This window comes from Muntiacus reevesi, chromosome X (assembly GCF_963930625.1).
Source record: "Muntiacus reevesi chromosome X, mMunRee1.1, whole genome shotgun sequence".
Classification (NCBI taxonomy): domain Eukaryota; kingdom Metazoa; phylum Chordata; class Mammalia; order Artiodactyla; family Cervidae; genus Muntiacus; species Muntiacus reevesi.
In genome coordinates, this window is record NC_089271.1 from 139,597,035 (window position 1) to 139,613,692 (window position 16,658).

Genomic DNA, 16,658 nt, shown 5'->3' on the forward strand with positions numbered 1-16,658 from the left:
CATACACATCATAGAGGCCCATTACAGGTGCCAGGCATGGGCCACACATTTGGCACTAAGTTTTCAAGTGACCAACAAAAGAGAAACCTAATCAATCTCACACTTCACAGGGTCCATAAAAGAAAAACGAACCTCGTGTTCAGGATATCCTTTTCCCTGGTCTAACTTCTGAAAACTTTTCTATGGTGAAGCATCATAATATGGTGGCAAACTGTCCCTCTTACTTTGCTCTAAAACAAGATTCAGCTCTTGGAAAGGCCTCCAACAAAGACAGATCCTCAACCTGGAAATTATATTTACAGCTTGTTTTTCTTCTACCTGTCTCTTGAAGTTCCATTTGGTCAATGAAATGTAGCAACAAAAGAGATTCTTTAAAACAAACAAACAAACAGAAACCTCTGCTGTTACCAAAGCAAGTATTTTCATTTAACTCAAGAAATAAACAATGTGACATTACTTGTGACAAAAATTTGGATAGGATCTCAAATAACCAACAAAATAAATGGCTAAATAAACCATGATGTTACTATATGATGAAATATTCTACACCATCAAAAACTATATTTATGAAAAAATTTTTAAAGATGGGGAAAATGTGCATGATAAAATAGTGAGTGAAAAAGCTGGTGTAAAACTATATATTATGATTTTAACTATATAAAAAACTACATATATATATATATATATATATATATAGCCATTAAAACATATGGAAAGCAAGCCACTAAATGTTAATATTGTTTCTGAGATTTGTGGATATGAGTGGTTTTTTATCTTTTCTATATGTTTGTCTTTATTTTCCAAGTTTTTATTATTGATGATAATTTCCATATGATGAGAAGAACTAGGAGGAAAAATACCAACCCAGTTAGTTATCTTAGGCTTGTAAAATTTGGGGTTGATTTTAACTTTTTAAAGAAAATTTCCTATTAACTGACATAAAAATTCTAGTTATAGACAAAGTCACTTAAGAAACAAGAATTCTAAAACCTAGTTTTTTAGTTGTTTGTAAAGTTCCAGAATGATACAGATATAATAACACCTCACAATTACTTAGCACTTTAAAATTTTACCTTTAATAGCACTCTGATATTGAGAATTACATTTGATTGTCAAAAATATTTTGCTAGGTAGGCCAGGTCTTATTATCTTCATTTAACAGGTGATGAAACTGAGGATCAAAAAAACTAAGTGATTGGCCCAAAGTCACAATAATCAGTGGCAGAGCTGGCCTTGACCCTAAGTCTCCAGAACCCAAGTACAGTGCTCTTTGCATTCACTGGAGACTGACTGTAGTATAACCCAAGTCATCACTCACAGGCAGAAACATACAAACAGCAACCCCTCCTTACCTATGAGGGTCAAGTTCCTCAGTGACCCTCACCTAGATAGGAGAGTTCCACTGAGGAAATTATAATTTTATGTGGTTGAAAAAAAAACATGGCAGGGGAACTGAGGTCACATGTGAACTTTTGAAAGTCCTCATAAATATTTTTTATGCAGTAAAACAAAACAACAGCAGTACATTACATAAACAGAAAATGATAATTTACATAGCTTGAATTAGTTAAAAGTGACAGGCTTGTATAGTTTCCATTTAGAGCCTGAAATGGCTTCCAGAGGTGATAAAGATGTACCCACTCATGGCAGTGAAAAATGAGGGTGATGGTGAAGCAACAAACAGAGGTGGACTGTTAGTTCAAATCATGGATCTTCGTGCTCTCAGAGTCTTCATCTAAGTCCGATCCTGAGATTAAAACAAGTTGAATGGGGCATTAGCCCTAACAAGCAAGTGAATTTCAGTGGCATGACTTAACAACTTTGGCTCTTCAAGATGCTTTCTGTCTTCTCAAGTCTTTTTCTGAAGACACCATAGCATGTCTGCATAGAGTGCAAATCTTTAGCTCAAAAGAACTAAAATTCATTCTTTTTTATGGCCAAGTAATATTCCATTGTGTAAATGTACCACATCTTCTTTATCCATTTGTCGATGGACATCTAGGTTCCTTCCATGTTTTAGCTGTTGTAAATAATGCTGCAATGAAGTCTGTCTGAAGGCAGCTTATCTGTTGTCTGGAACAGATATTTAAATGACACTACTTAATGATTTAGGCTCTTCTGAGGTTGCTTTTTTCTGAACACGGTGTTGTAAAAACAAAGACTTCACCTCTTTATAAATTCAATTAAAATCATTGAAGCCTTGTACAAAGGCAGTTTATCAGCTGTCCAGCAATCATATTAAATGGTACTACCTGATGATTTAAGCTCTGCTGAGATTGTTTCTGGGAGGTTTTAATCTTGTTCTAAAAAATTTTCTCCTGTTGCTTATAATTGTATTTGTCTCCAGTACTATAGCTTCCTAACTATCTTCATCATCACTTATGATAATCACCTCTGTGGTCCCGTGAGCTTCCTGAGTCATCCTCTAGCCCAGTACATCACTTAAATCAGCATCAATAGATTCAGACTCAACTTCAGCCAATGATTGCTCCTGTGCCAAATGTTCATCCTCACCCACAGCTGCTTCTTGTTCCAAATATTCTTAAGGTCTTTAGGAGAAATCACTGGAAGACACTTCTCTATCTCTAGTCCAATTTTCTCCCATGTATGATTTTTTAATTCATTTTTTAATTAGCAGAAAATTGCTTTACAATGTTGAGCTGGTTTCTGCTGTACAACAATGCAAATCAGCCATATATCACCTCCCTTTTGAGCATCTCTCCCCTCCTCCAACATCAATGGGGGAAATTAGTTTAACATTAATGTTTAACTATCTAATGCCTCTTTTATGAAGAATACATACTTATTCTTACTTCACCCCTCCAGGTGATCACAGAGCAGGGCTGGGCTGCTGCTTGGAGCCTAGGCTGGGCTCCCTGTGTGATACAGCAACTTCTCACCAGCTATCTATTTTACAGAGGATAATGTATATATGTTGATGCTACTTTCTCCATTTGCCCCTCTTTCCTTTCCCTACTGTGTCCACAAGTCCATTCTCTATGTCTGCATCCCCATTCCTTCCTTGTAAATAGGTTCATCAATACCATTTTTCTAGATTCCATATATATGCATTAACATATGATACTTGTTTTTCTCTTTCCGACTTACTTCACTCTGTATAACAGTTTCTAGGTTCATCCATCTCACTAGAACTAAAATCTGTTCTTTTTTATGGCCGAGCAATCTTCCATTGTGTATATGTACCACATCTTCTTCATCCATTCATTTGTTGATGGACACCTAGGTTGCTTCTATGTTCTAGCTGTTGCAAATAGTGCTGCTATGAACACTGGGGTACATGTGTCTTTTTCAACTATGGTTTTCTCTGGGTATATGCCCAGTAGTCTCCCATGGCACAGTAATGTTAAACTATCTGATGCCTCTTTTATGAAGAATACAGCATGAGTGATGGTGTAGGAATTCCATGCACCAGGATCTTCAGACAGAGGTGCCTTTGTAAGATCCTGAACAACAAAGTTATACATTAGCTTGGCATAAGTCTTCTTAAAGGTCAGACAAAACACGGTCTAAGGGTTCCAGGACCTGAATCATGCCACTGGTTATAAAGACAACCTTAAAATGAGGATGCACATTTGCCAATGCACCTGAGGAACCAAAAGGACAAGCAGGAATCAATATGACTTTGAATTCAAGATTTCTTTTTAGTAGTCTTGAGCTTCTGCAAGAAAGCACTGTTAAACCCATTCCTTAAGCAGAGAGGGAGTCATCAGGCTTTTCTATTTGCATGCCAGTATATTGGAAACTTAGCTTAGTTGTTTCCTCTGAGGGGATATGGGCCTAGTTTTCTGCAGACAGTAATGGTTTCACTGTGAGGTCACCTGAACTACTGACACAAAACAGAAACACCAGCCTCTCTGTTTTGGCTGGCCTCATGTCAGCATCAGTTGACTCATGCTCTTCAGAAAGGCAAACAGGATTGATTGTTCAAGGGCTTCTAAAGCATGGCAGTCTCGACAGCACCAAAGATTTGTGCATGCACATGACTCTCCTCTTTAGTTGCTTTCTACAGTTGTGGCAGATACAACGCGGGAGCTGCAGGATCTAGTGGTTCTTTCTTTGGCACCACTGTCACCTAAGATTCAGTTTCCAGGTTGTGCATGCATTTCCAGGTGCACCATGCATTTCTCAAACCGTCCATTGCTCTTGGCAGCTCTTTTTTTCGGGATCCACTTTGGTGTCTGAAAACATGTCTTCAAAAATTCCTCTCACATGATGGGAGATCCCTTGCATGGAAAAGTGAAAGTGTTAGTCACTCAGTCATGTCTAACTGTAGTGTGCCAGGCTCCTCTGTCCAGGAAATTCTCTAGGCAAGAATACTGGAGTGGGTAGCCATTCCCTTCTCCAGAGGATCTTCCTGACTCAGGGATCAAACCTGGGTCTCCTGCAATGGCAGGGAGAGTCTTTACCATCTGAGCCACCAGGAAAGTGTTTTCTTATTCCTTTGTTTGTTTTCAATCCAGAGGTTTAACAACATTTCTGTCTTTTCCATCCTTGGGTTACGAGGGATAAAGCATTTATTACATGCCATAGGTATACAGGAGGCAATACTGGCCTCAAGAGTTTCAGTTTTCCTTATGGAAATTCATTAATATAATATAAGCTACCTATAAAGCTATCTGTTTTACCTTTAAGAAGCTTAAGAGTGTCCCTTTTCTCTTAAAGAGATATCACTCTTCTTGCCCTTTAGCAACTTTCTCTGGTGCTGGAGTCCTTGTATCTAGTTTTACTCTCTTCTGCCATAATAGTCACATTTATAGAAGCCATGTATTAGGCTTTATGCTAATTAATGCAACCTGACAATTACTTATGAGGGATTTTATATTCCCCAATGTCACAAAGTGTCAGCATATGATATTTGAGGACCAAGGATAAATGATAATATACTGTTGTGATACTTAATGCAAAATAGGCTGATTGTGTAGGGGATGACTGGCAGAAGAATGGTAGAGGAAACAAATGACTCAGAAATTTCTTCACACTTTGTGATATAGTCAGACAGACAATAACGTGGCACTTGGACTGACTTCTGTATGCTCAATTCAACATTTTCATGGTTGTGAAAATGGTATACAGAAGTAAATCCACCAAGACTCATATTCCTAATAAGGACAACTTGTAGTTAGGAAGGGATTACTATAAATTCTCCTTTAAGTTTTATCAGAAAGAAAGGCACTATTCATATCTGTAAAACAGTCTTCTAGTTATGATTTCCCATGCATGGCTTACTGCTGAATTCCATGTTATGTGAAAGGCAAACACAGCATTTAAGTGTATTTTCTGTAAACCTACAGTAAGTCAATCAAACATCATCCTCTGACAAAATGCAACCTCTGAAGATGGAGATGCAAAAGTCAGGCAGACCCTGAACAGCCCATGCTCAAGAAATGACTTGAGAAAGAAAGCGACAATGAAAGAATAAACGAGCCCCTTTCCAACACCCGGCCACTGATACTTTACTTTTATCCCCTCCTCCTGGGAAGATAGAGCGAAGCCTGGCTTTCTTATTCTTCTCTTCAGGGGCCATAGGAAGTGGTTTGGAGCTGTGGTTGAGCGCCGAAGAATCCCGGTTGTTACTGTTCATCCTCAGTGGGGGAGCTGGGGGTTTCTCTTCATTATCCAGACCGTCAGACATTTTCAGTTATAACTGATTGCACAACTCCTAAAGAAGAGGAGGAGAAAACAGGAGTTCAGAGAGGTCTGAAAGACAATCTGGTATATACAGGAGATCTAATGTCTTAGAAACAGAAGCATTGGTCTCATGATATCTCAGGTTTGATAATAACCATTCTGAGGGGTTCCTTTTCTAGAGGGAAGGGAGCTGTCTCCCTAAGGCCCAATGATGCAATTTCCTAAAGAGGAAAGCAAAGGTGAGCTTTTTCAACATGTAGATACAAATAGCTAAGGTGCCTTCTCCCAAAGACACTCTATTTTCTGCTGTCCACACAGTTTTTTAATGAACAATTTACAATCTTTCCTCTTTGTGAGCAAGATTGGGCACAGGAGCAGAAAGGGTGACAGAGGATGAGATGGTTTGAAGGCGTCACCAACTCAATGGACATGAGTTTGAGCAAACTCTGGGAGCTGGTGATGGACAGGGAAGCCTGGAGTGCTGCAGTCCATTGGGTTGCAAAGAGTCAGGCAGGACTGAGTGACTGAACAACAACAATGATCATTTTGGTCAGGTAGTACCACCTCCTCGGAGTCTAGAATTGACATAGGCCTGGTTGTTGATTTTTGACAGCCCACAACAATCATGCTAGTCACTTTGATACTGGGATGCCATCCAACCATCTTATCCTCTGTCGGCCCCTTCTCCTCCTGCCCCCAATCCCTCCCAGCATCAGGGTCTTTTCAAATGAGTCAACTCTTCACATGAGGTGGCCAAAGTATTGGAGTTTCAGCTTCAGCATCAGTCCTTCCAATGAACACCCAGGACTGATCTCCTTTAGGATGGACTGGTTGGATCTCCTTGCAGTCCAAGGGACTCTCAAGAGTCTTCTCCAACACCACAGTTCAAAAGCATCAATTTTTCGGCACTCAGCTTTCTTCACAGTCCAACTCTCACGTCCATACATGACCACTGGAAAAACCATAGCCTTGACTAGATGGACCTTTGTTGGCAAAGTAATGTCTCTGCTTTTTAATATACCATCTAGGTTGGTCATAACTTTCCTTCCAAGGAGTAAGCGTCTTTTAATTTCACGGCTGCAATCACCATCTGCAGTGATTTTGGAGCCCCCAAAAATAAAGTCTGACACTGTTTCCACTGTTTCCCCATCTATTTTCCATGGAGTAATGGGACCAGATGCCATGATATAGCTAAATCACTTTGTGGTACAGCAGCAATACATGCAACATTATAACTCTGTATCTCAATTTTTAAAAAGAGTACCTACCAAGTGAATCTCCACTTCCAATACAAGGAAAATCAAATACTACTGCAACAAAATCTTTGTAATTTCATCAAGTATTAACTGGCGCTAATTAGCAGTATAAGAGCTCTCCAAACACAACTCAGCATATCACTTTATTCCAATAACATACCTAAGTACAACAACAAAAACATTACCTGCTCTAATGAGAAATAACCTGCCATCATTCCTTTCAGCCCTTCAGTAGTTACACATTTATTGTTTTCAGTAATGAATTCTAAATTATATTACATTAAGTGGAAATTAAAAAAAAAACTTTACTGTTTAAAATTTTCTCAAATATATGGAGCCTGTAAGTATTCAAAAATAACAGTACCAATTCATAGCTTCTCCATCTGCACAGGTGACCGCCAACAAACAATGACTGGTGAGACCTTGATTTGGACAAAAGATCTATTTTACTTTGTCTAATTGTCATGCCTTGCATTATCTTAATGAATTAAGACTAATTCTAGTTTTTTTTGAGAAATTGTGACAGTGAAAATATTCAGTAGTAAATGTATTGTCACTACCACCACCAGCTTTGTAAGTCTCACATTTTCCTATATGGGTGAAACTGTGTTGTCTTTATTGTTTAGACACTCAATCGTATCTGACTCTGCAACCCTATGAACTATAGTCCGTCAGGCTCCTCTGTCCATGGGATTTCCGAGGCAAGAATACTGGAGTGGGTTGTCATTTCCTTCTCCAGGTGATCTTCCTAACCCATGGATCAAACTTGCGTCTCCTGCTTGGCGGGTGGATTCTTTACCACTGAGGCACCAGGGAAGCTGGTGAAACTATAGGATAAGGTAAAATGAAAAAGAAACTGTGATGTCAAGGATCAAGTATATCCATAGACTACTGGTAAATATTTTAACTAGAATATGAAATCAGTGCTAATGGGTCTACATTCCCTTTCACATTTTGATCCTTCTCAATTCATTCTTTCTCCAGAAGATAAGTAAGTTTAAGAGTGATTTCACCAATGGTATTCTGTATCAGACAGGTTCATGGTTTTTACTTAGTGTTGAAGAAGAATTTGCCAGACGAAGAATAAAAGCACTAATTTTTTCGCCTTGTGTGTGTTTTGTCTGTTTTACTTCCTAGGTTCAAAAATAATGCCTGAATATAAGATGATTATTAAATAAAGCTCAAATGTACAGAATCTTGGTAAAAATAATGAAAATTGAAAGTTATTGCAAAAGAACTGAAGATTCTAAGTAAGACCTAGAAAACAGATTTCCGAAAAATGTGTCTCATGGGGAGAGAGAGCCACCATGTTCTGGATGATATCTATTTTCTGAGGACATATTTAACTTGAGATGACAGAAGCCAGAGAAACATACATGGCCTCTTTAAAATGATATACAAAACTGATCTTACACAATAAGGCAAGTAGGAGTCTGAGCCATTCAGGGTTCTAGTGCACCTACGTAGTCTAAAATACTAGGTGCCTTTGTTGTGAATAATTAGGTGTGGCTAACAGTGACCTTTTTCATCCTTAAATACTCTCTCTGGCTAGACACTCAAAAAGTAGATGCCCTGTTTCTTTTCAGGTCGAGATTAAAAAGGGCTACTTGGAATATAGAACTCATACTATACTCTCCTATACTAGACTAGAAATTGCTGCCGAAAATATGAATACCACATACTTGCCATGGTCCACATCACAGGCATTCTGTAAGGGACCCAGCTTAAATGGCACATCTTTCTATTGCCCAGCAAACTGGAATCGGTTTAATTCCGTCCAACTCATCAAGGGATTATAAGAAGGGCTGAAATAAATTTCTTACAGAGATGGAAATGAAACTGAAGAATCTTGGCCCATTTCCACAATAGGAACACGAAGCAAATAAACAGTTTACCTAGACATTTCAGATTCAGTTTTGCTCAAACTATCCTAATATTACATCAGTTCTTCATGACCCTTTACAAGGCATAACCAATCTTCATCTTTTTCTAATGGTCCCAGATAATTCTGAGTTTGTGACAAAGGAATAATGTGGGAGACTCCTTATCTCTAACTCACCTTAAAAGCAAGGACTTCAGAGTATACTTTTAGGTGACCAATGGAGAAAGGGTAGGGCCCTGTAAGGCACTCTTGCTGTTAATCTATTTGCTTCCCAAGTGGGAGGTATCTCCGGCTATTCCACAAACATAGAAAAAAATGGGGAGTCTATTCTGCTATGTTTATAAACAATGCTGATTTACTAAGCCACGTCCCTCCCCTGAGACACCTCTCTACAAAGGAAACTATGAATGGATTGCTGGTTCAATCTGCCTATGAGGTCATTATTTCCAAGATCTTGAAAGAGACTATTTTATTAGGGATGGCTGTAGGCTCTACTTCAAGAACTGTACAAAAGCACCATTATTCTCCAGGAACCCAATTGGAAAACTGTTGATCTTTAAAGTTTAACTGTTGTTGTTCACTTCTGCAACACAGAAGAAACTTGCAAGTGTGGGTCATGCTGGACCCAGCCACCAGCCATGTCATTTCACTTTGAGAACATGGCCCTTTGCATTGTTGGAGGAACAGCTAATTTGAATGGACACCCAGCAACAGCTTATATCTGTTCACAAATTGCTTTCAGACTTGGCTACTAGGTTTTTTCCAAGAGAATTCAAATGGCTTTTGCAGATGGTATATTTTTGGTCCAGCCCTTGGGAGTTAATGTGGCTTACCAAGGTTCTGTAATTACAATTGAAATTCATCAGCAGTAAGAAATGAGCCTCTTGTCTCATGATAACCAAGAAGCTGGAACAACCCTCTTTCAGAGTACAAAAAAGATTAATTTTTTATTCCCCTCCCTCCGTATCTCCCTTTTTCTCTCACTCTCCTCTCTATTCCCATGGTCCCACCCCCAAATGCAAGGGCAGGCGTGTGCACACAGGTGCACACACACATACACACCCCTTCACTGAGTTGCCTTTTGACACAGAGATTTACTACAAAGTATTTCAGAGGAAAAACTTTTATCAAGATGCATGGCAACTTTAGATGAAATGATTAGGCACTGTATATAATGGTCATTCTCTCATTCTTCCAAATGTATTCTGTTAATGTGGTACCAAATGAAACCCTCAGAGAACATTCAGTAGGTTAAAAAAAAAAGCCACCAACCTGCATGCTCCAGGAGTCAAGGGGAAAGATAGGTGCTCAAATATATTCTAGATAATGTGGCCAAAATTCATACCATGACATAAGTGCAGAATTGGATACAATCAAAAATACCAATTGTGCCCATTTGTCACAGGTGCTCTATTCACATATGTGAAAGGTGAGAATCCAGAAATACTGGCCCTACGACTTCTAAGACCATCTAAAATCAATATTTTCATCAGATCTGATACCATCAGAGACAATGGTATCTGATACCATACAGAGACAATGCATGTCTGTATTATATGGTCTGCTTTCAAAAATCTAAACCACTGTTTATTTGCATACTTTCCCAATGACAGACAAACAAATACTGGTCTCCTTTCAAAAACAAAAGCCTAGGCCAGCAGATACACAGCCATGATCTAATAAACCCAGAGGTAAAGTTCTCAAACCACCAGCCACACAAGGCCATTACTATAAATCGGGGAGCCCATCAATACTGCTTATGTCCCTCTCATATCAAACTAAAGGATATAATGCAGTAATGAGATGCAGCCCAGGGGAAATTTCCAAAGTTTCTGATGTTTCTGAGATACCTACAAAAAGAATAGGATTGGCTGCAAGACACCTGGAGCTGATGAGATGACAATCAAACTGACAAGCACACATAAGAAAGAAGATTGATTTTGGTATCACAAAAATGTAGTCAACAAGTCAAAGAACCCTCACTATGTTAAGACATTAACAGATCATGAGGGCATTTCAAATTTATAGAATTGGGTAAATCTTTATAGCAAGAATTAGCTCTACAGATCAAGAAATGAACTTTTAATAAGTTTCCAGATTGGGAGGTATTAAGCTGACACAGATTTAAAGTCAGCCAACACCTCCTTAGACAAAGATACCAACGCTGGACTGTTCTTTGTATTTTGGGATGAGGTTACTGCTTTTACTGTGAGAATGGTGTATACACTGAATTATACTTTGGTTGTGGAAAAAAGGATCCAAGAGTTACTTGCTGGCTCTTTCTTGGGCTCCCTTGTAAACAGAAGTACACATTTTTCAAGATGGCTAGCTGAGTTTCCAGGTATAAACTGTGATGGGGACACAAATGATGCTTTGCTAACTAGCCTATGCTGATACTAAACCCACTTTACCTTAGACACATTCTTAGCAACTGAAGTAGCCAGACACTTATGATTGACAGTGTAAGAAGATGTAGTGAACTGTTTTCAATTGCCTAAAAGGAACAAAACACCTGGCCTTCCACAAATGGGACAACGTATTATCCTTTGAAAAAATATATAGTGCTTTGCATTTTACAGCAACTTGCATCTGAAGATTTCTAGCAACTTTTCAGCCATTGTTTCCCATAATAGGCTAAGATGCCAAAGAAGAGAGAAAGGGCATTCCTCTCATTTTATAGAGAGGAAAAACCGCCATGTCTGTGTCCCTCAGTAGCCCTAAACCCCCACTCCCAGGTAGAATAGGTAGATGAGAGCCTGACCCCTAACAATAGCCAACCAGATGGGCCCAACTTAGCATTTTTACCATCTTGTCTCCAACTGCACATAGTCATTAAAAATGTCATCCCCTTCACTAGATCATAAACTCTTAGAGGGTAAGAACTCACTCCTCAGTCATAACTGTCATGCTTTCATACTGCCTAGTACAGTGCCTTGTTCCCAGTAGGCATTAAATACACACGTGAGGGAATGAATGGAACTCTATATGTTCTATGCATTTGTTGAAGCTCTGAGTATGTTTTTCATAATGTAGAATAAGCCTATATGCTTACTCCAAGCAGGTCTGAGCCAAGAAGGAGTTTGGACATTTTGGCACTAGTCTATTGGCCAAGAAACTGGGCATCATGGAGAAGCCAGCCACCTTTGGATTATCAACACCTCATTGTGACCTTGTAACGACCATGAGTTTATTCAAGCTCTGCTCTTATTTGAGCCAGACAACAAACATGTGAAGAAGGGAGCACCATCTGGATTTTCCACACGGGGAATTAACAAGGCATAGAGGTTAAATGACTTACCCAAGGGTAGTAAAATAACTGTAAGAACCGAGACTAGAATCTCGAACTCTCCTCAATTCCCTTCCCTTGATACCATTACAATGTGGATCCAGGTAAACCCACCCACACACGCACACACTTTCTCTTTATACATACACTTTTATCCTCCCCAAATATTCATATGACAGTTCTATCTTTTTCATTTCAACCCACTTCAGGCTGGTACTTACTGATTTCAACTGCATTTCTCATCCAAAGACCCAAGGCTAGGAGATTTACTGACACAACTCCAGGAGGATTCGTTGGCTGGTAGGACCAATTCTTAGACGGCCTTGTTTTGGGGCTTGTCTGTTCTGGGGCACTCACCAAGGGAACTCTGCTATCAGAGACAGGGGTGTGCTGTTTCAGAGAGCCTCGCCTGGGAGATACCATTACAGTGTGTAATGGAGGGAAGCCATTTCGAAGATCATTTGATCAGGAGCTGAGCTACTTGTTAGGCAGATTTGCAAAAGCAGCCAGACAAGTAAGGGAGGCACTAGCTCCTTTTACAGCTGCCTCGTTTCAGTCTTAGATCCTGCAAAAGATAGCTCACGACTGACACACATACAAAACATGGTCACACAGAACACATTCATGCTCTGTCTCACACACACGAGCAAATGAGGTCAGTTCTGCTGTAGTCCTGTTCTCTGCTAACATCTTTCTGAGTGACTTTCATTGTTTGCATCAGGAACTTCACATTAATGAAATCCAATAAGCCAGCATATTATAGTTGCAAATTTCAATGATAGGTTGCAAATAAGGAAACTAATAGGTATACCACAGCATACTGCACATATTATGTGAGGCAAGTAGCTCCCTATTTGAGCGACTTCCTAAGCTTCTAAATGGATGCAGCACCGTACTTTATTATTCACTGTGTATGCTGTATGAGCTAATGCCAAGAAAATGCTAATGACCATCTGACGTGTGTTTAGATTTGCAAACTGATGCATTATTACAGGTTTGGGCTTTTCATTTCCAACACTGATGCTTCAAATAAGAGAAAATAAGATGCATGAAGAACAGAGGTAGAAATTGTTTAAGCATAAAAAAGTAAAAGATGCTTCAAATAAATGTGTAGGAGAAAAAAGAGAAGTAAAACCAAGTAATAAAACACTTCCTAGTTCTCAAAACAGAACACAGTATCCTTGGAGGCTGTTGGACAGAAAAATTAGATGCAGAAGAGCAGCCCAAGTGAACAGGATATGATAAACCATCTTGAGTTTCTGGGGTTCTAACTGCTCTCTGTGACTATGCATGGGTGATAATTATAACCCTCCCTGATCGACTTTGGTGAAAGAGTCACAAATTCCCTCAAACTCAAGCCTAAAAATTCAATTGCTAAAATTGCTAGGGCTCTTTGTATACCATAGAGATGTTTGAACATTGTTTTCAAACCTGTACCTTATGGCTCATCGACCTAGGAACTTGCTCTAGTGTCAATTTTTCTATACCCAAATTGGTTTTCTATAAGGAAGGCCACTGAACATTTGAAGAGAAGAGCTACATGGGGTCAACTGAGACATTCACATTACATTTTTCTAAACTAGGAATTTAGATCATTTTAGCAAAGTTCATATTCTACCTACCACCCCTCCAAAAAAGACATTTTGCCAGAATTGGAGGTCAAAGAATTTGAACTGGTATAAAATGCAGCAACTCTTCTTCCAGCTTTTGCTCCTCAACCAAAGTTTACAAAAGAGCGAAGCATGTGTCTATATAGCATGTGGGGGGCTATAGTTAAGGAAGAGGAAATATTATCTTTAAAAAAAGGAAGAATGGGAAATGATCAGACCCAATTTCCATCTATCACACTTCACAAATGGTAGGGGATAAACTGCTGGCCACAGCCTTAGTTGCAGGAATTCCCCATCTCCTACCCCCACCAAAAGGGATTATTATTGTCTAAAAGAAAACTGGCCCTGGGTCTAAGAAAAGATTACAGTCCACCCAAAGAAATTCCTCTAGAAACCAAAAGCCTAAAGGATGACCTCACAATCAAGCCTGCTGGCTTTCCTGTACTAGCTAAGTTCACTTAGGAGCTTTGGATCCACCAAGTGACTCATTCTCCTTGCAGCTGGGTACTCAGCCATGTGATTGCAGCTGCCACTGCCCACTTCTCTAAGATATGGCTCATGATTGGTTCATGCTGGAGCAGACCCCTCCTCCAGCACACGATCAGTTTTGATGCCCCAGTACTCACCCGCACACACAAAGAGAAGGCTGTCAGATACCTAAGTCTTTCTGTGGCCTGGGGAAGTCCCCAGACTGAGATCATAGGGCCCAGCCCTTACCTCTCAAAGGAAGGAAATGATATTCTGGTAGGAAAAGTGCAGATAAAGAAGAAGCAGGATTTAGTAGGAGTGGGAATCAGCAGGGGGACTCAATCAGTAGTTCCCAATGACTCCTGTGGAGCCAGGACTATGGCCTAGGACACATCCTGACCAAAACTGGGGAAAGGAAGGGACTTCCCTGGCAGTCCAGTGGTTAGAATTCCACACTTCAACAGTGGGGACCAGTTTGATCCCTGGTTGGGGAACTATGAGCCCACATGCCATGCAGTATGACCAAAAACAGAAAAATGGCGGGGGGGGGGGGGCGGGGGCAGGAAAAGGGGAGGAAAGCTGTGTGTTCATAATAAATAAATAAATATAACTCTGCATTATAATTCTGTATCAAGCAATGGTCATCTCAGAGTGTTCTTTCTCCTTTAAGATTGAGCCTAATACATTCCCTGCACTTACAATCACGTCAGCCAACCACCAGCAGGTTATACAGCTGTATAATGAGAGGAAAAGAGAAGATCTTATGTCAGTCCAACATTGCTTTTTATAGGAAAAGAAACCAGGTACATGCCTTCTTATTATGGACTGCTGATTGACTTTCATTTCAAAGAATCTGAAGACCAAAACAGAGACCTCCTACCCTGTAAGGAGGTCAGATAGTAACTCATGCCTCTTAAGCAACCCATCTGTGCTTGCTTTCGTCTGTTTCAATAACAAATATTTATTGAAGCTTATGTACTAGCTACCATGCGAGGTGCTGGGAGTAAAGAGATAAATATCAGTAAATGTCCAGCCCCAAAAGAGATTATAGGCTTGAGCAGTGGGTTTCATCTCTGGCTGCATATTCTATCTAAAATGTATAGTAAATATACAGATAACAATACAACTACAGAACAGGTAAGGGCATGTGTATTGCAAATTGAAGAGGGCTAAAAAAAAAAAAGAGGGCCTGGAGGAGTTCAGAAGGAAGAAAAGACACTCTTTGACTGCTATCCTACTAGATGAGAAATCAGTACCTGCACATTCAAGGCAAGTGTTTGATATGGATATTCATGCCTTTCATCTCCACGTCACCAACATTCATACCTACCAGGTATTGTGTCAGGTACATGGAGATATATACAAATAGAGATGAATGAAGACCAATCCCAGTCTTCAAAGAGCTCACAGTTAAATGAGGATGGTGGACATGCATACATGCAATAGGAAATACAATGGGATGCAACCCAGATAGGCACAGGATGCTTTAGAGTGACAGAGCAGAAAGGGTAACTAATGTTCTCAGAGAAGATCAGACATATATCACTTCAGCAGAGTATTGAAGGATGAGTAGGAGTTCTCTGGGGTTTGAGAAATGGGAAGTACAAGGGTGTTGTAATACATTATTCAAGAGTATATTCCAGCAAACAAATATCCCAACCATGCTAGATCATGTTTCTAAGGTTTGGGCACCTCTTTCTCCTGAACTAAGTGATTCTGGTCTTATGTAAAAACAGATCTTAAAACTCTGGAAGAAAGTGACATGTATAAGACTTTCAAAAGCCAGAACACGGGATCCTGGTAACACATAGAAGGGACCAGTATGGGTGACACAAAGCATTTTCCAGACCTAAAGTCATATATGAGCAGAACAGACTTCTTTGGGGAAAATATATTAAGACTATAATATGTGGAAAAAGAAACCACTTCCTTTCATATTCCATTTAAGAACTAAGTTGCATCTAGTTCCCTAATTTTAATTTCTGGAGTTGATTTTTAGTTAGGTCTTTTTATAAACCCCCCAAAATTGTCTCCAACCAAAGAAGAATGGCTAGTTCTAGCTCCACTCCTGGATTGTTCTGCAATCTTGAGGCAATCAATAAATCTTCATAAATGAATTCAGTCCTTCATTCAGCATTTATATAGTGTCTAATATGTGCCCAGAAGGAGGTGGATGCTTTGAAATGTTAGGGCAGGAAGGGTAGCTAGTACTCCCCACAGGTGTCTGAGGATACTACACTTGAGCAAGGTATTGAAAGTAAGTAGGAGCTCACCAGTGTCTAGGGCTAGAGATGAACTAGTTAGTCCCTGCCATCAAGGAAAACAGTTTCACAGGCATTGGCCATGGCAGCTCAGGGTGAAGATGACAACAAGTAGCTACTGAAGGACAAGAGAGGGGCTCCCAACAGCCTGAAGAAGGAAGCTTCACAGAGGAAGTATACTTGAGTTGAATTTAAAAGGACAAGTAACCAAAGGTCACATTTCAGGCACAAGGAACAACATGTACT

At 39.7% G+C, this 16,658-nt stretch overlaps 1 protein-coding gene across 2 annotated transcripts in view; it reads right to left on the reverse strand.

Annotated features, from left to right (window-relative positions):
• The window catches only part of PAK3 (p21 (RAC1) activated kinase 3), a 117,783-nt gene that overhangs the window by 84,815 nt on the left and 16,310 nt on the right, over nt 1–16,658 (reverse strand). For both annotated transcript variants that reach the window (XM_065917007.1, XM_065917006.1), the window contains exon 5: nt 5,479–5,680. In XM_065917007.1, the coding sequence (XP_065773079.1) occupies nt 5,479–5,653 (175 nt within the window). In that variant the 5' untranslated portion in view covers nt 5,654–5,680. The remainder of the gene's footprint in view (nt 1–5,478; nt 5,681–16,658) is intronic.